The sequence below is a fragment of the Mobula birostris genome, chromosome 18 (genome assembly GCF_030028105.1).
Source record: "Mobula birostris isolate sMobBir1 chromosome 18, sMobBir1.hap1, whole genome shotgun sequence".
Classification (NCBI taxonomy): domain Eukaryota; kingdom Metazoa; phylum Chordata; class Chondrichthyes; order Myliobatiformes; family Myliobatidae; genus Mobula; species Mobula birostris.
The window spans coordinates 61,975,741-61,999,479 of NC_092387.1; the positions used below are offsets into that span (position 1 = coordinate 61,975,741).

The 23,739-nt window shown below is 42.8% G+C and overlaps 1 protein-coding gene across 1 annotated transcript in view; it reads right to left on the reverse strand.

Moving 5' to 3' along the window:
• The window catches only part of ttc23 (tetratricopeptide repeat domain 23), a 77,539-nt gene that overhangs the window by 6,566 nt on the left and 47,234 nt on the right, over positions 1 to 23,739 (reverse strand). Inside the window, exons 7-10 of the mRNA XM_072282806.1 lie at positions 22,662 to 22,767; positions 18,565 to 18,692; positions 11,512 to 11,661; positions 2,140 to 2,222 (exon numbers count right to left, since the gene is read on the reverse strand). Coding sequence (XP_072138907.1) covers positions 2,140 to 2,222; positions 11,512 to 11,661; positions 18,565 to 18,692; positions 22,662 to 22,767 — 467 coding nt within the window. The remainder of the gene's footprint in view (positions 1 to 2,139; positions 2,223 to 11,511; positions 11,662 to 18,564; positions 18,693 to 22,661; positions 22,768 to 23,739) is intronic.

Below are 23,739 nucleotides of genomic sequence, written 5' to 3' on the forward strand. Positions count from 1 at the left end.
AACTTTATTTGGCCCATCACTGAACTGTTCCCAACAACTTTGGACTCACTTTCAAAGACTCTTTGTCTCATGTTCTTGATATTTATTGCTTATTTATTATTATTATTATCTTTCGTATTTGCACAGCTTGTTATTTTTTGCACGTTGGTTGATTGTCCGCCCTGTTGGGTGCAGTCTTTCACTGATCCTATTATGGTTCATGGATTTTCTGAGTATACCAGCAAGAAAACTAATCTCACATTTGCATATCATGACATATATGTACTTTGATAATAAATTTAGTTTGAGCTTTGACACTTGTGGGTTGCCCCAGCACAATTCTCACTGATTTGATTAAGGCAAACGATGCATTTCACTACATGTTTTGATGTTTCAAGGTACATGGGATAAATTAATCTAAAAATGGGGCTAGCTTGGAAGGGCATCTTGTTTGACATGAAGCAGTTAGGCTGAAGAGCCAATTTCTATGCTGTATGATTCTAAGACACTGCTTAATCTCAGTTTTAGCACTCCTGCCAAGTACAACACAGAGATGAGAGACCTATGTTATGACTGTATGAATCACTGTTGTAACAAACAGTGACTTTACTACCAGAACAACCTCACATCTGCAGCCTGTCCCATTCTTCTATCGGTCCAACGTTGCTAACTATAGAACAGTGAGCAATGTCAGGAGACACTGGGCCAAAACAAGGAGCTGATTTCTCACAGGAACCAAGGTTACCGAAAAAGAGCTTGGAAAAATTTGCTCACATCTGAACCTCCTGGAAAAGTTCTGATCAAAAGCAGAATAAAAAATCTCCAGAACCTTGGAAAACAGGAGCTCAGAGCAGTTCATACATTAACCCCAGAAATTTAGATATAATATTAAAACTGGCACTCCAAGACACCATTGAGGGAGTACGGTCCTTTGTCTGCAATAGTAAGTTAAGGCCCTGTCTCCCCTTCTAGGCTACATAGATTGAGCAACCCTTCTACAACCCCGGAGAAATTTACTCGAGGTGTGTATGTCATGGAACATATGTGACAGGCCATTTGGCCCACAATGTTGTATTGACCTTGATGCTAATTTATATGGAGTGTCCTCTTCCTGTGTATCATCCATACCCCTCTATTCCCTTAATATTCATGTGTCAAATGAGAGGTCATCTCATAGAAGTTTATGAAATCATGAGGGGTATAGTTAAGGTGGATGGTCATAATTTTTTCCCCATGCTTGAGGAATCTGAAACTAGAGGACATGGATAAAAGATGGGAGACATTTAAAAGAGACCTGAGAGATTACACAGAGGGTATTGAGTACCTAGAATGAAGTGTCAGCAGAGGTGGTTGAGGTGGGTACAATCGCACAATTACAACTTTTAAGAGGCATTTGGATAGGTACATGGAAGAGGAGAGGGTTGGAGGGCTTTGAGGACCTGAGTTATAAGGAAGGTTGAATAGGTTAGCATTTTATTTCCTGGGGTGTAGGAGAATGAAGGGAGATCTGAAAGAGAACACAAAATCACAAGGGGTATAGATAGGATAAATTAATGCAGGCCTTTCCACTGAGGTTGGATGAGACGAGAACTAGAGTTCATAGGTTTAGTGTGAAAGGTGAAATATCTAAGGGGAGCCCAAGGGGAACTTCCTCACTCAGAGGGTGGTGTGAGTGTGGAACGACCTACCAGCAAAGGTGGTGGACGCAGGTTTAACTACAGCATTTAAGAGAAGTTTGGATGGGCACATGAATGGGAAGGATCCAGAGGGCTATAATGCAGATGTAGATGGGCCCACACAGAAAAACACGTCTGTGCAGATGAGATGGGCTAACGGGCCTGTTTCTGTGCTGTACTTTTCTACGACTCAAAATATCTTGTTAACCTCAAAACCAATAACTTGCATTTGTATGGCACCCTTACAGCACAAAACCTTCCAAGAAATTCACTCCAGTTCTGAAATCAAACTTGCTGGACTGTGTGTCTCAGAACTTGGACCACACTAACCAAGTAAGGAGACCACTACAATTACTGTTGCAACTCTTACTGATCTTGTGGCAATGCAATGGTTAAAGCAGCAGTCTGGCAATTTTCTCGAAAGTTGCTAATGGCTTCATGCAGCTCATGTCACTGATCTGATAGGCAACGAGGCGTCACTCACTTGGACAGGAGTTGGACTGTTTGCTGAGTCGCTCTGGTCTTTTTGTGCTGTGAACCATACAGAAAGGTCTGAATTTCCAGGCACTGCCAAAGAGAGAGATTAAAGTATTTAATTAGAAGCTCTGCATTCAGCTAATCAGTGGCAGTTGTGCAGGGTCAGCGCATTGCAATCCAACGACACAGCAGAACATTTATTAAAACTGCTCATGAGCCCCCATCTCTCCAGTCTCTTGTCCTTTTCTCCTAGAGGTACAAATTACAGACCCTCGACCCCCACTACCCCATTGCTCCATCACTACATTTAGGCCCACTGAGACTCCTCAGTCCTCTACTTCTGCCCCAAGACTAGTTTTATTGCTCCAACACTGGCTGCTCTGCTTTCAGATCCCCAAGCTCTTACCTGACTCAGTGTCAAATTTTGTTCCTTGACAGACCTTGGGACACTTGACAAATTCAAAGGCACTACACAATTACTGTTGTGTTTGTTTGAGAAAGTAGTGATGGTCAAGAGAATACTTAACCCTCCAAATTCAGGGTAATACCTCAAATACCTCTGATCTGCGGGGGCCTCAGTGAAATGGGGGACTCCTGAACTGAACAGCATCTCTCCACGGTTGAAGGGTGGTTGAAACCAGGTACACACTGCCTGAGTGGGTGGCAGAGTGGATTCAGGTACTTCCACAACATCTAGCATTTGAATCACCAAACATCGGGCATTGATCAAATGCTGGGAAACGAGACCAGGTTGTTTGATGGTTAGCATCGACTCTGTGGGCTGAGGGGCCCGTTTGTGTGCTGTATGACTCTGCCTGATGATTTTCCTACCACCATCCACTCTAATTTTACATACAGTTCACATTAATATAGCATCTACAACATGTAAAAAATCACAGCAGCATTACCTGATTGATTCAGCACCAAGTCACTGTGCTATTAGAGCAGGCAACCAAAAACTTGCGTTTAGGAGGTGCGTTTTGAGAGATGTTTTAAAGTAAGAGGGAGGAACTAGAGTTGCAATTGGTTTATAATTGCCACATACAGAGATACAGTGAAACGCTTATCTTGCATACTGATTATACAGATCTATTCTTTAAACAGTACATTGAAGTGGAACACGGTAAAACAATAAAAGAATACAGAATAAACACCTATGGAGAAAGTGCATGCAGGTAAACAATCACAAGAAGGTGGATTGAGTCAAGTGTCCATCTTATTGTACCAGGGAATTAATCAGTTAATGCTCCTGTGATGTTTTATATGTTATAGATGCTCTATTAATGGGAGTTGTATGTAAAATTAGAGTGAATGGTAGAAGGAAAATCATTATAACAGCAGGAAGTTATCATGTTGTTACAGCAAATAATTGGGGCATTTCATGGAATACTGCAAAGGGCATGCAGGAGGGAAGGCTTGATCTGAATTTACAGGATGCTGGTGAGACCACACCTGAAGCAATGTGTACAGTGTTGGTCTTCACGCTTAAGGAAGGATGTGGTTCCTTTGGAGGTAGTACTGAGAGGGTTCACTGGGTCACCTCCTGGGATGAAGAGGTTTTTCACACAAAGAAAGGATGAGCAGGTTGTGCTTACACTTGGAGTTTAGAAGAATGTGAGGTAAATTACTTTACTGTCTGTCACATGTACCAAGACATGGTGAAAAACTTTGCATGCAATCCATACAGATCATTTCATCACATCAGTATAAAGGAAAGCAATAACAGAACCCAGAATGAAGTGTTACAGAGAAAGTGCAGTGCAGGCAGACAATAAGGCAGAGGGTTATAACGGGGTAAATTATGAGGTCAAGGCTCCATCTTATCATACGAGGTAACCATTCAGAGGTCTTATAAAAGTGGGATAGAAGCTGTCTTTGAGCCTGATGGTACGTGCATTTGGTCTTTTGCATCTTCTACCCAACAGGATTGAAGCAGATACAGATCTGTGGTGGATGCTGAGAGGATGTTGCTTCCTAAGTCCTGCAGCATAGCTTTAGAATAAGGAGTTGGCCATTGCAGAAGATGGGGACGGCAGTGAATCATAGATATCCACAATTTCAGTGAGTTGTGGAGACAGGCATTTAACTGGAAAGGGAGTTGAGGGGATGGGGGTGGACGGTGAGAAAGTAGTGATGAGGCCAAGACAAGCACAATACTACTGAATGGTAGTGTATGGCTGAATGGACCAAATGGCCATTCTAGCGACTGATTCTTTTTCCAATCCCCATTCTGGCTCCCTTCTCCTCACCTGCTCATCACCTCTACTCAGTGCCCTTCCTTCTTTCCTTTCTCCAATGGCCCATTCTTCTCTCCTATCAGATTCCTTCTTCTCTAGCCCTTTACCTCCTCCAACTATCACCTCCCAGCTTCTCACTTCAAAAACCTCCTCCCCCACCCACCAACCTTACCACTCACCTGATCTCATCTATCACCTGCCAACTTGTACTTCTTCCTCTCCCTTCCTTTCCTTACGAAGCGTCTAAGCTTGAAAAGTCGACCGTGTATTCCTCTCCCTGAACGCTGCCTTACTGTCCCTTCTCTTCCTTTGTGATGCACAGGAAGGAGAAGAAAGAAAAATCTTCCTTTGTGTTTTGCACAACATTCTCACATTTCTGCTTATGACCCCATGTCTCAGCTGCTTCTATAGAATCTTACAAAGTACATGTCAGCTAAATGTACAATTAGAACATGAACAATGGTTTAAAATCCAACCACAGATTCCCAGCAAATAACAAGATACCATGAAACAGATTTACGATCAAAAAAGAATTGAATTTGAACAATCAAAAAAGAATGGATGTCCAGTCCCTATATACTTCCATCCCCCATTAGGAAGGTCTCAAAGCTCTCCGCTTCTTTTTGGATTCCAGACCTAATCAGTTCCCCTCTAGATCTTTCTGTCTCTATCTCTGGAGACAGCTTATCTACTGATGTCTACCATAAGCCTACTGACTCTCACAGCTATCTCAACTATTCCTATTCTCACCCTGCCTCTTGCAAAAATGCCATCCCCTTCTCGCAATTCCTCCATCTCCGCCACATCTGCTCTCAGAATGAGGCTTTTCATTCCAGGACGAGGGAGATGTCCTCCTTTTTTAAAGAAAGGGGCTTCCTTTCCTCCACCATCAACTCTGCTCTCAAACACATCTCCCCCATTTCATGCACATCTACTCTCACTCCATCCTCCCGTCACCCCACGCGGAATAGGGTTCCCCTGGTCCTCACCTACTACCCCACCAGCCTCCGATCCAACATATTATTCTCCATAATTTCCGCCACCTCCAAGGGGATTCCACCACTAAGCACATCTTTCCCTCCCCTCCCTCTCTCTGCTTTCCGCAGGGATCGCTCCCTACGCGACTCCCTTGTCCATTCGTCCCCCCCATCCCTCCCCACGGATCTCCCTCCTGGCACTTATCCTTGTAAGCGGAACAAGTGCTACACATGCCCTTACACTTCCTCCCTTACCCAGGGCCCCAGACCGTCCTTCCAGGTGAGGTGACACTTCACCTGTGAGTCGGCTGGGGTGATGTACTGCGTCCGGTGCTCCCGATGCGGTCTTCTATATATTGGCGAGACCCGACGCAGACTGGGAGATCGTTTTGCTGAACACCTACGCTCTGTCTGCCAGAGAAAGCAGGATCTCCCAGTGGCCACACATTTTAATTCCACATCCCATTCCCATTCTGACATGTCTATCCACGGCCTCCTCTACTGTAAAGATGAAGCCACACTCAGGTTGGAGGAACAATGCCTTATATTCCGTCTGGGTAGCCTCCAACCTGATGGCATGAACATTGAGTTCTCTAACTTCTGCTAATGCCCCACCTCCCTCTCGTACTTCATCAGTTATTTATTTATATACACACATTCGTCCTCTCTCTCTCCTTTTTCTTCCTCTGTCCCTCTCACTATACCCCTTGCCCATCCTCTGGGGTTTTCCTCCCTCCCCCTTTTCCTTCTCCCTGGGCCTCCTGTCCCATGATCCTCTCATATTCCTTTCGCCAATCACTTGTCCAGCTCTTGGCTCCATCCCTCCCCCTCCTGTCTTCTCCTATCATTTCGGATCTCCCCCTCTCCCTCCCACTTTCAAATCTCTTACTGGCTCTTCTTTCAGTTAGTCCTGATGAAGGGTCTCGGCCCGAAACGTCGACTGTACCTCTTCCAAGAGATGCTGCCTGGCCTGCTGCGTTCACCAGCAACTTGAATTTACAATCTATCTGCGGGACACATGCTGGGTAGTGGAGTTAGCTAAGGGGCTCTAGCCTGTGTCCAGTTTACGAATCCTTCTCTGAAAGAGAGAATTCTTGTTTCCTTCAAAAGGACTTTACCTGTAATTTGTTCTTAAATTTAGGTAAAAATCCTTAGCTCAGCCCTCAGTTATAATCCTATGCCCTTTGAGGAATGCATGAATACTTAATATGGTAGTGCATCGATTAGTGTAACACTTTACAGTGCCAGTAAACAGGATTCAGTTCCATCTGGAACTCTGGATGCTGCGGTTTACTCCCATATTCCAAAGGGTTAGGAAAGGCTGCCCTTTCCCTCTCAAGTGGATGAACCTATCTCACTGCACTGATTTAGAGAGTAGCCAGGAACGCTTGGATCTGCAGTCAGTCAATATCACACAAAGCAGATTATCTGGTCATTATCATATTGCTGTTTGTGGGACCTTGCTGTGCACAAATTGCCAGTCAGTTTCCTTACCATAAGATCATAGATATAAGAGCAGAATTAGGTCATACAGCCCATCGTGTCTGCTTCACCATTTGATCATGGCTGATTTATTTTCCCTCTCAACTCCATTCTGTCCATAACCTTTGATTTCCTAAATACTTAAGTACCTATCAACCTTTGCTGTAAATATACCCAGTCTTGGCCTGCACAGCCATCTCTGGCAAAGAATTCCACTGATTCGCCACCCTATGGCTAAAGAAATTCCTCCTCATCTGTTCTAAAGGGATGTCCTGAGGCTGTGCCCTGTGGTCTGAGACCCTCCTACTATTGGAAACATCCTCTCCATGTCCATTCTATATTCAGTCGGTTTCAATTATATTCCCCTGCCCCCACATTCTTCTAAACTCCAGTGAGTACAGGCCCAGAACCATCAAACTCTCTTGATGTATTAACTCTTTCTTTTCTGGGATAATTCTTGTAAACCTCCTCTTGGCCCTCTCCAATGCCAGCATATTCTTTTTTCGGTAGGAGACCCAAATGCAGTCCGACCAGTGCCTTCCTTTATTACAACCACGACTTAACACAAAGGAACTTGAATGGCTTCGGACAATGCTATAGAAATGAAAGCCAGTTTATCAAACATACCAATTTAGGTGTTAATGTTAGAGAATACCATTGAAATTTACTGGCTGGTGATTTGGCCGAGGTTAGCTGCATTAACTGGACGATACAGAACAGACCGAGCACTGTATTCAATCTGCAATTCAATCCCAATGCAAATGGTGCCAGCTGAGGACAAATTTCCAAATGCACAAATCCAGATTGAATGCATTTAATTTTAGAAGCTTCTGTGGTTACAAAGAGGTAAATACTACCCTGTCCACAGCTGCTGTTTTGGACAGCAACAAAATAGGAAGCAGAGGAATGGGATATTGACTATCAGAGTGTGTCTGGCTCCAGTTCAACCTGAACTGGAGCAGGCCTACCATTTCATTTCTCATTCAACCACACAACATATGTGGCATCAGAACAATGTTCATCACTGGTGAACAGGTCAATGGAGTAACATCAAAACACAGGGCAGTGAGGAAGGAGAGAGTGTCCTGAATTAATGTTGATCAATGTATGTGAGAGGCTGTGTTCACAGCTTGACTTCAGTTTTGAATGAAAGTATTTCATTCAACTGACCTCAGTGAGTGGGAAGATGTTGGAGTCAGTTGTTAAGGATGAGTTTATGGAGTACTTGGAGACACAGGACAACAGGACAAAGTCAGCATGGCTTCCTTAAGGGAAAATCCTGCATGACAAACCTGTTGGAATTCTTTGAGGAGATTACACATAGGATAGATGAAGGGGATGCAGTGGATGTTGTGTATTTGGACTTTCAGTTGACAAGGTGCCACACATGAGGGCTGCTTACCAAGTTAAGAGCTCATGGTATTACAGGAAAGTTACTGGCATGGTTAGAGCATTGGCTGATTGGTAGGAGGCAGGATCCTTTAAGGATTTACCAATAAAAGGATCCTTTTCTGGTTGGCTGCATTGGGACCACTTCTTTTTAAGCTGTATATCAATGTTTTAGATAATGGAATAGATGGCTTTGTTGCCAAGTTTGCAAATGATACAAAGATTGGTGGAGGGACATGCAGTGTTGAGGAAACAGCTAGGCTGCAGAACGACTTAGACAGATTAGGAGAATGGGCAAGAGAGTGGGAAATGAAATACAATGTTAGAAAATGCATGGTCATGCACTTTAGTAGTAGAAATAAATGTGCAGACTATTTTCTAAACTTCTATTCTGAGGCTATGCTCTCTGGTCCTACACTCCCCCTACTACAGGAAACACCCTCTCCACATGTACCCTAATCAACTCAAAGCAAAGCTCAAAGCGCAAGATAGCTTCAATTCCATTACTGTTCTGCAATAGAGTGGGTTGAAGACTCTCTTCAAATAACCCTCTCAGACAATCTGACCACTTGTGTAGGAAGATGTCTTAACCTCAGGATATCCGAAAGACCTTAGAAGTTTCTGCTTTGGAGTGTGGCCACCACTACTATTGCAGTTAAATACAACTGTACTTGTGCACACAATGACATTCCTCAAACAGTAATAGAGATAAACAGGCAATTATTACACAGTTGGCATTGTAATTAAGCAGGCACTATAAATCAGAGGTTAGGGATACAGTGGGCGGGTGACTAGATCTGTTTCTGTTGCACCATTCCACCTAACACAGAAACATGCTGCATATATTTAAACTTTATCTTACTTATTTGCTCACAAGACATGGTTTGCTTGGCTGTCCATCTCCAAACTGGCTCCTCAGACCAGAGCTGTAAGAGTCAACCAGACTGATGGTGGTACAGTCACACGCAGGAAAAAACAGGGTAGAACAGCAGATTCTCTTCCCAGGGTATAGTAGTGAGTTAGTTCTCTAATTAGTTTGGAGTGGAGAGAGGTTAAGAGAGTGGGGTAGTTTATAAATGAAGAACATTCTGTGAGAGATTGGCTTGATCACTGGGGTGTAATTTTTTATTTAATCATTCACAAGATGTGGACTTTATTGCCAAGGCCATTTCAGAGGGTCAGTCACATTGTTACGCATCTGGAATCACACACAGGACAGTGGTGCTCCTTTCCTATTGGACATCAGTAAACCTAATAGTTCTCTAAGATCAATCTAACCCTTCTTCCTACATTGCCCTCCATTTTTCCATCATCCATATGCTTATCTAAAGAGTTTCTTAAATATTCCTAATGTATCTGCCTCTACCACTACCCCAGCAGGGCATTCCACGCACCCAATACTCTCTGTGTGGAAAAAAAGATACCTCTGACATTCCCCCTATACTTACCTCCAATCACCTTAAAATTACGACCCCTCATATTAGCCATTTCTGCCCTGGGGAAAAAGTCCCTGGCTGTCCACTCGATCTTGATCTATGCCTCTTTACATCTTGTACACCTCTACCAAGTCACCTTTCACTCCAAATAGAAAAACCCTGACTCACGCAACCCATTCTTATAGGACATGTTCTCTCATCCAGGCAGCATCCTAGTAAATCTCCTCTGCACCCTCTCTAAAGTTTCCACATCCAAGGGAAGAGGACAGAAACTGAAGTCTGGAGATGTGACAGAATGGCTGAAGCTGCTGACTTCCATGATATTCTGAAGGCAGCAATAGAAAATGAGGTGTTGCTCTACAGTGAGCTTCACTGGAACAGCTCAGGAGGCTAAAATGAGAGGGATCCAAGTGGGCATAACTCTACCATAGGTGGTCCCAAGCCCAGCTGCAAAAGGAGGAGAGCTGGTTAAGGGCTAGCAACCCTCTCCCGTTAAAAAAATCAAAGCTACAGAAATGCCAACAAAAGCTCCGCAGGCCCCACTCCTGAAAGAGGAAGGATCTCTGGCTGGAAGACATATGACGTCGTGTGGTGAAAGCGGAAACCACAGGGTTAATCAACCTTCGGCCCAGGGGACTGAGGACTCTAGTGAGCTGCTGCTGGTGGCCAATGCCCCAGTATGGGTGGTGGGTGATGGGCTTAAAAAGAAAAAGAGTGGGCATGGAATCACAAGGAATTAAGTCTACCATGGTACCCCTATTCTCTCCATTTATTATCATGGCTCTGATTTCAATGGTAATCCTGGTTCTCCACAACAAATGGGACTGGAATGGGGCCATGGTAGTAATACCCCTCAGTTTGTCAACACTATGGCAATGCTTAGTGTGAAACTGGGCAAAAAGAGTTGAGTATAGGGCACACAGACAACTAAGCAAAATCAAGTATTTGTTCACAGAGAAAATCTGCAGATGCTGGAAATCCAAAGCAACACACACACAATGCTAGAGGAACTTAGCAGCTCAGGCAGCATCTATGGGAAAAAGTACAGTCCCTTTGCAGGACTGGGGTCTCAGCCCGAAATGCCGACTATATTTTTTACCCCCCAAAGTATTTGTTGTCAACATTGCATCAGCTGGCATTCAGCAAATCAAACAGCAACTGACACTGGGCAGACCATAATTTCCCAAGCTGTTAAAGAAACACATTCCATTAAGAGAAGAACCTATCAACCTCCACTTTAAGTATACCCAATGACATGCCTTCCACAGCTGTCTGTGACAATGAATTCCACAGATTCACCACCCTCTGGCTAAAGAAATTCCACATTTCTGTTCTAAAGGGACATAGAAACATAGAAAATAGGTGCAGGAGTAGGCCATTCAGCCCTTCGAGCCTGCACCGCCATTCAGTATGATCATGGCTGATCATCCAACTCAGAACCCTGTACCTGCCTTCTCTCCATACCCCCTGATCCCTTTAGCCACAAGGGCCATATCTAACTCCCTCTTAAATATAGCCAATGAACTGGCCTCAACTGTTTCCTGTGGCAGAGAATTCCACAGATTCACCACCCTCTGTGTGAAGAAGTTTTTCCTAATCTCGGTCCTAAAAGGCTTCCCCTTTATCCTCAAACTCTGTACCCTCTGGTCCTAGATGCCCCCAAAATAGGAAACATCTACAGCACCAATCATGACTCCATGTGTACCACAGCGAGTGAAATACCTTTATCAAGCACAGTCACTATTGCAATGTATCAAACACTACCACTAATGGACACAAAGCAGGATTGCAAAACATCAGATATTCTTCATGGTTACATGAAGTAATGTGGAATTTTACATCACATATTTGCACTCACTTTCTTGAACTTTTTGAAGGCTGCTTTTTGGTGTCCCTGCGCTAACTCAATTCCTCCAAACAGGTGATACGTCTCCTCCACCACTGTGCTGAAATCTCCAAAGGTAGAGAGCTTGGCTGGAAGGGATTCCTGAAGCAACTTCGAAGCACCCTGTAGGGGAGGCAAAATCATCAATGTCATCCTGAGTTTGCACAAACATACCCCAGGGCTGCCTCCAGTTCCAAATTCTCAGCCTTGTTTCCACTTCCTAACCCACTCTCATTTCCAAGACCTTATGTCAATCGGAATATCTGTGTTCTTCCAGCCTGGGATTGTGTCCTTCCCGTCATCTGCTGTGTCATCAGCCACCCTAGCTCTAAGCTTTGAAATTCCCCTTTTCCAACCTATCACCCCAACTTTAAAAGGTTTATTAAAATCCGCAACCTTATTATCTAAAGTTCTGTTACTTCACGTGGCTTATGTCACAGCTCTTTGAGCTGTCTGTACTAAGAGGAAATAGGAATATGAACCACATCAGATCGATTGTGAGAATGTGGCAAGTGCACATGACCGATTCATCACACAGTGAATCGACTGGGCCTCCTACGCATGGAAGGCTCTTTTGTGCGGGTTTTCGAGAACACATATTGTTGCCCCGGCGAGCTCGGTTCATCACTCCCGCATTGTAAGCTGCTCAGCGTGTACTATGGCTAACATGACTCAGTAAAAACATTTTATCCTACTAATCCATTGTACTTGCTCTACACATTCATAAGAGAATAGGCCACTCAGCCCCTCAAACCTGCCCCACCACTTAATTAAATCTCAGCTGTTCTGCCCCAAGCCTCAAATCCTCTCCAGTCGCAGTTCCCCAAAGCCCTTCAGAGATATATTTAGTTTCTTTTTAAATATCCCCAATGATTGAACTTCCACAATCCCGCAGGGTAGAGAATTCCTGAGATTCACTACTCTCTAGTAGGTACACATGAAAGGAAGCTGTTTAAGGTGGTTTAAGGAACAGAAAAGTAGCACAACAGCTACCCAAACATCTGGCAGCACTCCAGTGTCAGTGCTCTGTTATATGACCTGACAGTGTAATCCATGTGGTGAACATTAACAGAGGGATCACACCCCACTAAACCACATGCCTATCATGGCTTGCCCGTTGCTGATGGACATGCCAGGACAATGCTCAGCATAGTTTTTAAAGGGGCTGCAAGAACAAACACCCACAATACAAATCGGACAAGTCAACAGTAACACCAAAGAGGCTATCCTAAACCATGATAAATCACCAGTTAAGCCTCAGTGACATTTTTGCATCTAATAATGGGTAACAGGCTTCAGGAGGAACATCAGGATCCCTGGAAGAGTCCAAAGAAAATTTATTGGAAGCAGGAAAAGTGTCAGTTGTTCCTGAGGCTGGGATTGCTCTCACTGGAGCAGCTGGGGTTAATTGGGGTGGAGGGGTTCAAAAGAGAAGTGTTCAACATTAGAGCAGATTTCAATAAATAATGGTAAATCACTCCTACAGGTAGGAAAGTTGCTAAGTGAAGGACACAAATTTAGGGTGTTGAAGATTTCTCAGTGAGTCAGGCAGCATCTTTGGGAAGAGAAAATTCTGGGCTCACTAGAAATGTGAAAATTAGAGATACACTGGTTTTAAGATGCACAGAAAGCGGGGATGTGAACTATGATACAAGATGAAAGATGAAAATTCAACCATATGCATATACAGCTAACCGAAACAACCAGGGACCAAGATACAAAACAGAGTACATGTATAACAGAGCACATAGAATAATATTAACAGATAAAAATGTATTCTATAGATGTACAAATTGACATAAAGTGCATATATGACATATAGTTAAAATACACCTGTATTACTGCTACAGGTGCTGTCATGTGTATGGGGTGTAGCTGGGTGTTCAGCCTGGGGGAAGAAGCTGTTACCCTGCCTAGCAGTTCTTGCTCTTATACTGTGGTACTTTCTGCCTTACAGTAGGAGGTCAAAGAGACTGTGGAATGGATAGGAGGGTTCCTTGACAATGCTGAGGGCTGTGCAAACACAGCACTTCTATTGCATCCTGGAAGGATGGGATACATTGGGAACAAGCGGTCAATCTAGAAGAGTTGTAAATGAGGAAAGTACAGGGTGTAAGATTTTGCAATGAGACAATAAGCAAGCTATGTTTGTCTCTGTGTGATATGTGAAATATTTCTCTGCACTCTGTAATGATTTGATCTGTATGAAGAGCATTTAAACCAAGCTTTTCACTGTACCTCAGTACATGGGAGAATAATAAACTAATTCCAAAGCACTTTGAGATAAGTTTCTATTTCGTCCAGGGCTCACTTAGGATACGCATCTTTCAGTCAGTTTTCTACACTCCTGTTCACAACCCCTTTCATCTCACCCAAAACATGATACCCCATCCTCACCTTCCACCCTCCCACGTAACAGGCAGTGCAAAAAGCATGAATCCACAGATGCTGTTCAATATTCAATAGATTCTATCACAAGTCAGAACCCCTCTCTTCTCCTTTCAAAGTTCTGAAGGATTTTTGACTCATTGATTCACTTTTCTGTATGCACCAAAACCCAGTCTCATCCCCACTTCCTGAATTACTATAGGAGGTGTTGTACTTTCCCTTAAACTCCTGCTCATCCACCCAGGGCCCCAAGCACTCTTCCAGGCAAAGAAATAACCTGGATTTCTCCAAATTTGGTATGAGGCATTCATTCCGTGCCTCCTCCACATTGGGGTTATCAAATGGAGATTGGCAAACACTTTGTAGACTACCTCCAATAATTGGCTCTAGGTTCCTATCTCTCCACCCCCTCCACCGCTTGAACATCAGTAGTATACCATCTTAGTACAAAGTTAAGATAATTAATTAAAGATCTGGAATTATTTCACAGGAAAAATGCTGTGATGTGGAACATCTACCTGAAAGAGTAGTGGAAGCAGAGTGAACAGGGGGTTGGTTTCGAATCGAAAATTGACACTTGAACAGGAACAACTGTAGTGAAAAGCAGAAGAATGGAACTGCATTCTTCCAGGGCACATTCTTTCACTAGTAACAATAACTTGGGAAACATCTGGCCATTGTTTTATGCCTAAATAGGATACACATCAGTCGTCTGACATTGACTGGGAAAGGCACAATGTTACAATACTGCTCTTTCAGTCCTACATATGGTTTAAGCACAAGGTTTTGTCTTATATTTGCCATGACATTGTATTCCTATTTTAAAAAAATGTAACCTCTATGCGCTGCTGTTCAATTTGCTGTCCACTTGGGTTTGGCCAGCTACTCGTATAAAAACATGCATTTAAGGTGATGTTTAAAGGAGATGTGTGAGGCATATTGTTTTTTACTTCACCCTGACCCTGACCTGTCAAGGACTATGTGGTGACTGTCCATGCATCAGCTTCCTCACGGTACACAATCCAGATTTTGTAGATCCTGGATCAGTCTCTACAGTTACCAAGGGGCCACCAATAGCCAAACCCTTTGGAGAGCATCATACTCAACTCGAGTAATTCCTTGGCTACTACTACTCCAGAAATGGAAGAGATTGCTGGCCTCTGTTGAAAGATATTTGTAATTTTATTAGCCACAGAAAAAGTACAAAAAGACTGGAGGACAGATAATGTTATTCCTTTATTTACATAGAAACATAGAAAATAGGTGCGGGAGTAGGCCATTCGGCCCTTCGAGCCTGCACCACCATTCAGTATGATCATGGCTGATCACCCAACTCAGAACCAGCCTTCCCTCCATACCCCCTGATCCCTTTAGCCACAAGGGCCATATCTAACTCCTTCTTAAATATAGCCAATGAACTGGCCTCAACTGTTTCTTGTGGCAGAGAATTCCACAGATTCACCACTCTCTGTGTGAAGAAGTTTTTCCTAATCTCGGTCCTAAAAGGCTTCCCCTTTATCCTCAAACTGTGACCCCTCGTTCTGGACTTCCCCAACATCGGGAACAATCTTCCTGCATCTAGCCTGTCCAATCCCTTTAGGATTTTATACGTTTCAATCAGATCCCCCCTCAATCTTCTAAATTCCAACGAGTATAAGCCTAGTTCATCCAGTCTTTCATCATATGAAAGTCCTGCCAACCCAGGAATCAACCTGGTGAACATTCTTTGTACTCCCTCTATGGCAAGGATGTCTTTCCTCAGATTAGGGGACCAAAACTGCACACAATACTCCAGGTGTGGTCTCACCAAGGCCTTGTACAACTGCAGTAGTACCTCCCTGCTCCTGTACTCGAATCCTCTCGCTATAAATGCCAGCATACCATTCGCCTTTTTCACCGCCTGCTGTACCTGCATGCCCACTTTCAATGACTGGTGTATAATGACACCCAGGTCTCGTTGCACCTCCCCTTTTCCTAATCGGTCACCATTCAGATAATAATCTGTTTTCCTGTTTTTGCCACCAAAGTGGATAACTTCACATTTAACCACATTAAATTGCATCTGCCATGAATTTGCCCACTCACCTAACCTATCCAAGTCACCCTGCATCCTCTTAGCATCCTCCTCACAGCTAACACTGCCGCCCAGCTTCGTGTCATCCGCAAACTTGGAGAAGATAAGCTTGGTCATCTTACGTTGGAGGTTGGGAAATTACTGCAAAAAGTTCTGAAGGATAAGATTCAGTATACTTGTCTATTTCGAATGCAGTCACACATTGTAGGCTGATTCGGAAGACAAGACACATGGGATTGAAGATGCACGAGCAAACTGGATCCAAAACTGGTTTGGTGATAGGAGGTACAAAGTAGTGGTGGAAGGATGCTTCTCTAACCCCAGCCAATCTGGATAGAAAACAACATCTCCGCCGCAATCACCATCAGCACAGAGGCACCACAAGGTTGTGTTCTTCGCCCCTTGCTCTACTTGCTCTACCCTGGCAAGGCAAAATACAGCTCTAATGCCGCATTTAAGTTTGTTGACAACACCATCATCGAGGACCCCTACCATCCAGGCCAGGTTCTCTTCTCTCTGCTGCCGTTAGGAAGGAGATACAGGAGCCTCAGAACCCACACCACCAGGTTCCGGAACAGTTATTACCTCTTACCTATCAGGCTACTGAACCAGAGGGGATAACTTCTCTCAACTTCACTCACCCCCACTCACCCCAGCGTTGAACTGTTCCCACAATCTACGGACTCACTTTCAATGATTCCTCACCTCATGTTCTTCATACTGAGTGTTTTTTTTATTATTATTAAATTTTTGTATTTGCAGTTTGTCTTTTGCATGAGCTTGTCCATCTTGTGTGCAGTTTTTCATTGATTCTATGGTGCTTCTTTGTATCTACTGTGAACACCTCCAGGAAAATGAATCTCAAAGTTCAAAGTGACACCATAACCCTGAGATTCATTTTCTTGTGGGCATACTCAATAAATTCATAATAGAATAATAACCATAATAGAATCAATCAGGGTAGTATATGGTGACATATATGTACTTTACTAATAAATTTTCTTTGAACTTTGATCGTATGTTTGTGACCAGTGGGGTACCACAGGGATCAGTGCTATGACCTTTGCCATTTCTTACATGTATTAACAACTTGGAAGTGAACGTTGGATGCTGGTTAGCAAGTTGGTGGTGTTGTGGAAAGTAGCAAGGAAAGTCGTCTAAGGCTACAGCATTATATAGTTGTAGCACGATAAAGGAGAATCAAAGGAGGCTGACTGGTGGCCTGATAAAGGTATGCAGAATTATAAGAGGTAATGTTAGGCAAGACAGAATTTTTATCCCACCTCGGAGGCACCAAAACAAGGCAGCATATGTTTAAGGTGAGATGTAACTATTTTTTAAAAAAAGCACAGAATATAGTTAATAACTGGAACTTGCTGCCACTGGAGGAGGTGGTGGAATTGGGTAAAAATCACTATGTTGAAGAGAAATATTTAAGATGTTTTAAGAGAGATAATAGACATTGAGAAAGGGCTGTGACAAGCTCTATTGTAATGCAGGTTTCCTCTTACTGTTACAACAAAATCTGCATAATCTGTTATTTGATTATGGACCATTTCAGAGTGCGGTTAAGAGTCAACCACAATGGTGGTTGTGGAGACACTGACAGGTCTACAAACTGCAGTCTTCCTCCCTGAAGAACATGACTGAACTGGAAAGATTTTACAGCAATCTGGCAGCTTCATGGTCACCACTAATGGTATTGACATTTAATTCCTTCATTTAAATACCCCACAGGTAGGATTTGAATTCTCAACTCCAGAACTATAGCCTAGGCCTCTTGATAATTGTCTGGTAATTTAATCATTATATTAGATTGCTCCCAAGTTTAGAGTCCCTCATAAATCCTTGTCCTAGTACGCATGTTTAAGCCATAAGAAGAAAGGGCAGACTAATACTGGTATGGGTCGATATTTATGCAGGTCATGAAATTTGTCCCACCCTATCTTGCAGACAATTGTTCATAGACCATGGCGAATGAATTGGACATCTTCAGTCAGAAAATTCAAATGCAGTTTAACAAGACTGGATCTGGAATTCAGGGTGACAGTAGCGTCACGGTTAGCGCAATCACCCTACAACACCGGTGATCACTGTTCAACGTACAGTTACCACTACTGTCTGTAAGGAGCTTGTACCTTCTTTCTGTGACCATGTGGGTTTCCTTCCACATTTCAAAGACGTACTGTTAGGGATTGGGTTAGTATGTTGAGGGCATGCTCTGTATTTCAATCAGCACAACAATCGATGATTTGATGCAAATGATTCATTTCACTGTATGCTTCGACGTACATGCCAAATAAAGTTAATCTTCAAAACATCTTTAATGTTTGTTTTCACAAGCATTGAAAAAATTGCCATGTATGCTTTTTATACAGAACAATTTACTGCACGGTGCACTGAGGTAGTACAAGGCAAAACAATAACAGAGTGCAGAATAAAGTGTAAATAGCTGCAGAGAAAATACAGTGCAGGTGAACTGTAAGGCACAAAAATCATAATGAGGTAGATTGCGAGGTCAAGAATCCAACTTATCCTCACCAGATAAAAGTACTTATTCTTACCACATAGTTTTTGATGAGTATCAGAAAGCGACCGTAATTATCCAGGACAGAGAGTGACAAAGGGTGTTCCGGTCCCATGACTGCCTGATAACACTGCAGGCTCTGTTGGTAGTACTGCTCTGCTGTATCTGTGGAAAGATACAGGGAACATTAACTAGTAACAGCAACCACAAAGTTTTAATACATTTCAAGATATTTCCAACCATAAAGCCACATTAACTTAAGTTTATGTTAATTTATATCGTTATGTCTGTAATGTACTGTGCTTCTGCTGCAGAAAGCTACTTTCATGGGTAGGATGGCAGCTTAGTGGTTAGTGTGATGCTATTACATGAGTGACCTGGGTTTAACTCCTGTCGCTGTCAATACGGAGTATGTACGTTCTCTCCGTGACCACATACGTTTCCTTTCACATTCCAAAGACGTACGAGTTAATGGGTTAATTGGTCACGAGTGTAATTGGGCAGCCCGGGCTCACTGGGCTAGAAGGGCTTGTTATTGTGCTACATCTCTAAATATAATGAAAAAATATATACCCCTGTATACAGTATATGCTGACAATAAATACGAACTTGAACATTAAGGATGATTTCTGTAAATCTGTTGAGAATATAATAAATATATTGTGGTAATATAACTATACAGTACTCCTGCTCTATCAAACTGTCACAAAAACCGGAGGGAGAACTCCTCCCTGGTGAAACAAAGGTTTAAGTGCAGTACTGGAGTAGTTAAAGTTATGGTATTTCATAAATTGACTTGTTAAGTAGAGGAGATGCAGTTAATCTCACCTCAGAAGCTGGGTACTCCAAGTTTAATCACAAATGCTACCAAATGCATGGATTGGTAAGGTGATCATTAGTGAATTCATGTGATTTGGAGTGGAAAATTAAAGCCCAACCCCATCATTGTCAATGCTAACATAGCCCAAGTCTTAGAACATTTTTACAAACCTTACCTAAATATAACAACTATAGATTCTACCTACAACTTAGTGGGAGACTGTTCAATAGAATGGCAAATCCCATCAGTCCCCCATTTTCTTGCAATTTGTTCTTTCTCTCACATCTATTCATCTCTTTTTTAAATCTTTTGCCACTTAGCCACACTAGGGCCAATGTACAACAGTCAATTAATTCACCATCTTGCACACCTGTGGGATATGGGAGGAAACCAGAGAAGTTGGAGGAACCCCATGCAGTCACTGGGAAAACATGTAAATTCCTCTCAGATCTGGGTCCCTTGGACTTTGACACAATCCCTCACAGGTGGAAGGGTAGGTAGTGCTGAGGAAGCAATGTGATTGCAGCAGGACTTAGACAAATTGGAAGAATGGGCAAAAAGTGGCAGATGGAACATAGTGTTGGGAAATGTATGATAATGCATTTTGGTAAAAGGAACAATGGTGCAGACTGTTATCTAAATGGGGAGAAAATTCAAACATCAGAGGTGTAAAGGGACTTAGGAGTCCTTGTACAAGACTCCCAGAGGTTAATTCTGTGGTAAAGAAGGAAAGTGCAATGTTGGCATTTATTTCAAGGGGAATAGAATATAAAAACAAGGAGATAATGCTGAAGCTTTACAAGACACTAATCAGACCGCACTTGGAGTACTGTCAAGTTTTGGGCCTCTTATCTCAGAAAGGATGCATTGTTGTTGCAGAGTGTCCAAAGGAGGTTCACCAGGATGATTCTGGGAATGAAGGGGTTAACGTATGACGAGCGTTTGGCAGCTTTGGGCCTGTATTCACTGGAATTTAGAAGAATGCTTGGGGATCTCATTGAAACCTAATGAATGTTGAAAGGACTAGATAAGGTGGATGTGGAGAGGATGTTTCCTCTGGTGGTGGTATCCAGAACTAGAGGGCACAACCTCAAAATTAAAGGACAACTTTTAGAACAGAACTAAGGAGGAATTTTTTCAGCCAAAGAGTGTTGAACCTGTGGAATACTCTGCCACAGACTGCAGTGGAGGCTAAGTCCATGGGTATATTCAAAGCGGAAGTTGATGGATTCCTGATTGGTCGGGGCATCAAAGGATATGGTGAGAGGGCAGATGTATGGGGTTGAATAGGATACGGGATCAGCCATGATGAAATGGCGAAGCGGACTTGATGGGCTGAAAGGCCTAATTCTGCTCCTATGTCTTATGGTTTTATAATCCTAAACACACTATTGATCTGTGGTTGAAGATGAACCACCAAATATTGATCAATAATAGGTGGTAATATTAAGGATATCATCCATCCCTGTATGGGGGGGGGGGTGCCCAAGTGTTCTTGGAGAAGGAGCATGTGGTCTCTATGGGCACAGTGGGGTGTTCTGAGAAGGGTGAGCTCAGTTATTTTGTAGATAACAGTTATCATATTTTAGTTTGAAATTGTAAATAGTTTTGTGAACTCCTGACTGTTCTATGTATTCTTGTGAGTGAATAAACTTTTGGATATTTTGTAAAAAAGGTATCGCCCAGATCAGAAGAATGAACCAAAATTGACAGGTATGTCCTGCCTTAACCGATGCAAATATATACCAGACCCAGCCTGTACACAAAGTTCTGATCTCCTTCACTAACATCCTTCAGGGCAATAAATCTAACATTCTTACCCAATCTGGCCTATACATGTTCCCAGACCCACTGCAAAAAGTTGACTCTGAAATAGCCCAGCAAACCACATGGCTTTGTAAGGCTTGGATAATTAACAGTGCGTCCGTCATTAATGTCTGCATCCCAAAGATCAGTAGTCAGTCTAATCAGTCCACCTTGGGAAAGGATGTTATGTCCAATCTGACTTGTAGCAATTAGCGCCAAAGATTTAGTGCCACAGATGTGCTAAATCTTTATCTCCACTTATCTGAAAGTTAAACTTTAGCAGCTACTTACTAAGCTAGGAATCAGAATTGTTTAGAACATAGAATAGTACAGCACAGTACAGGCCCTTCGGCCCACAATGTTGTGCCGACCCTCAAACCCAGCCTCCCATATAAGCCCCCACCTTAAATTCCTCCATATACCTGTCTAGTAGTCTCTTAAACTTCACTAGTGCATCTGCCTCCACCACTGACTCAGGCAGTAACTTGAAAGTTAACGTGATTAATAATAGCAGTGAGAATTTGATAGTATTTGAAGAGGACAAACATAAGATAATTGGTTAAGGATCCCAGTTGTATGTGTTGCAAATCACAAAGTCAAAGTACTTTGAGGAAGGGGGAGATGGTAAATGCAGGGGAACACAGTAGTTGAAGTTAATGGCCTCTATTGTAATGTTCTCCTACTGCCTGATGAAGACGGAAGAAACTGGGCTCTACCAAAGGAGACTTCACTGAAGTGTATAAGATCCTAGTGATGGCAAACAGAGGCACCCTGCTCCTATTGCGGATGGTTCAAGAACTGGGGCACTATTTAATAGGTTGGTTGAGATATGGGAAAAACACTATCTCAGCAGCAAAGAGTAGATATTAGGGGACAGACTTAAAAGGGAACTGAGGGGCAAATTTTTCCACACAGAGGGTAGTGCATATATGGAATGAGCTGCTGGGGGAAGTGATAGTGGCTAACACAACAACAGCATTTAAAATACATTAGGGCAGGAACACGGATAGGAACGGTTTAGAGGGATAGGGACAAAACTACTCTATAGCGCATGTTCTCAGTATTTGCACAGATTGTCTTCTTTTGCACATTGGGTGCTTGTCAATCTTAGCTTGTGTGTATTTTTTTCTATTGTTTTTCTGTGCTCTACTCTAAATGCATCCAAGAAAATGACTCTTAGTAGTATATGGTGACAGATATATACTTTGACAATAAATTTACTTTGAATTTTGAAATGCGACGAATGAGCATCATAGACGAGTCTGGCCAAAGAGCTGTACGACTCTTATTACCTGGAATTCACTCTCAGTCAGAATAGTAGTAATCTGGGCTTTCTGGAAGGAAATTTGGCAGTGGAGTGTGAATAATTTGCAAGACTTTGGGAACGAGCAAGGGAATGAGGTTGACAGGAATACTTTCCTGTTAACTAGCACGGACCCGATGGGTCAAACAGCCTCTACATGTGCTGGGACAAATCTACGAGTGCAAGAGCCCTTTAAAAGAGTCACCGTGATCTTCAGCTCTGCCAGTCAAAGTGTAGGCTTCCGCTAGAGCAAGATTTATTTTCCCCTCTTCCACTCCAGAAGGAGCATTAGTCAGCACAATGGAATGAGCCTGTAAAAAAAAATAAAAGAGCCTCTGGTTTACATCAGTCAGAAGGTCAGAACTGACAGCTTCTTAATGTAATACTGCAGCAGTAGATAGTAGGAACAGATCATATTAGGAGAAAGGAATAATTCTACAACATATATCCAAAAACAGGGGCTCAAAAATGCACGTCACAATATCCAAATAAAGCATTGTGTCTGTTCTACTTCATCAGGAGCAGAGTGCAGAAATAGTTCACTAACTTAAAAATTACACCAAAAGTGTGCTCAATTTTGGCCATTCTAATACAGGAAGGATGTGGAGGCTTTGGAGTGAGTTCAGATGATGCTTACCAGTATGTTGTCTGGATTAGAGGGTATGAGCTATAAGGAGAGATTGGACAAACTTACATTGTTTACTCTGATACGCCAGAGGCTGATAAAAGTTTATAAGCTTATGAGAGTCATAGATAGGATAGGCAGTCAAAACAGTTTCCTCGGGTAAAATGCTGAATACAAGAGGACGTAACTTTAATGTGAGAGGCAGAAAATTTAAAGGGAATATGAGGAGCCAGTCTGTTTACATAGAAAGGTGGGTGCCTGGCGTGGTGACAGGAGCAGATACAAACATGACGTTCATTAAGCTTTTAGACAGGCTCATGAATATACAGGGCTGGGAGGGATAGAGATCATAGCAGAAGCGATTTAGCATGGCATCATGCTCTGATCAGTTATTATGAGCTGATGGGCTGCCTTTTGTTTTATGTGTGTTAAATTAGCAAATAATCAGCTGAAACACTGGCTTTTCAAGGGTTTTGAAAGGTAGAGCAGGTTTCTTAGATTAGATTCCTGCTGAACTGAATTAATTTCCAAGGATGCCTCCAACACTCTCAGAGGTACTGGTACAGTTCCATGCAAGCACTAGTTGTTCTTTGCAAGTATGCCACTGCATCTGCTGTTCCTTTGTGAGCCTAGGGTGAGTTACAACAGGCTTTACATC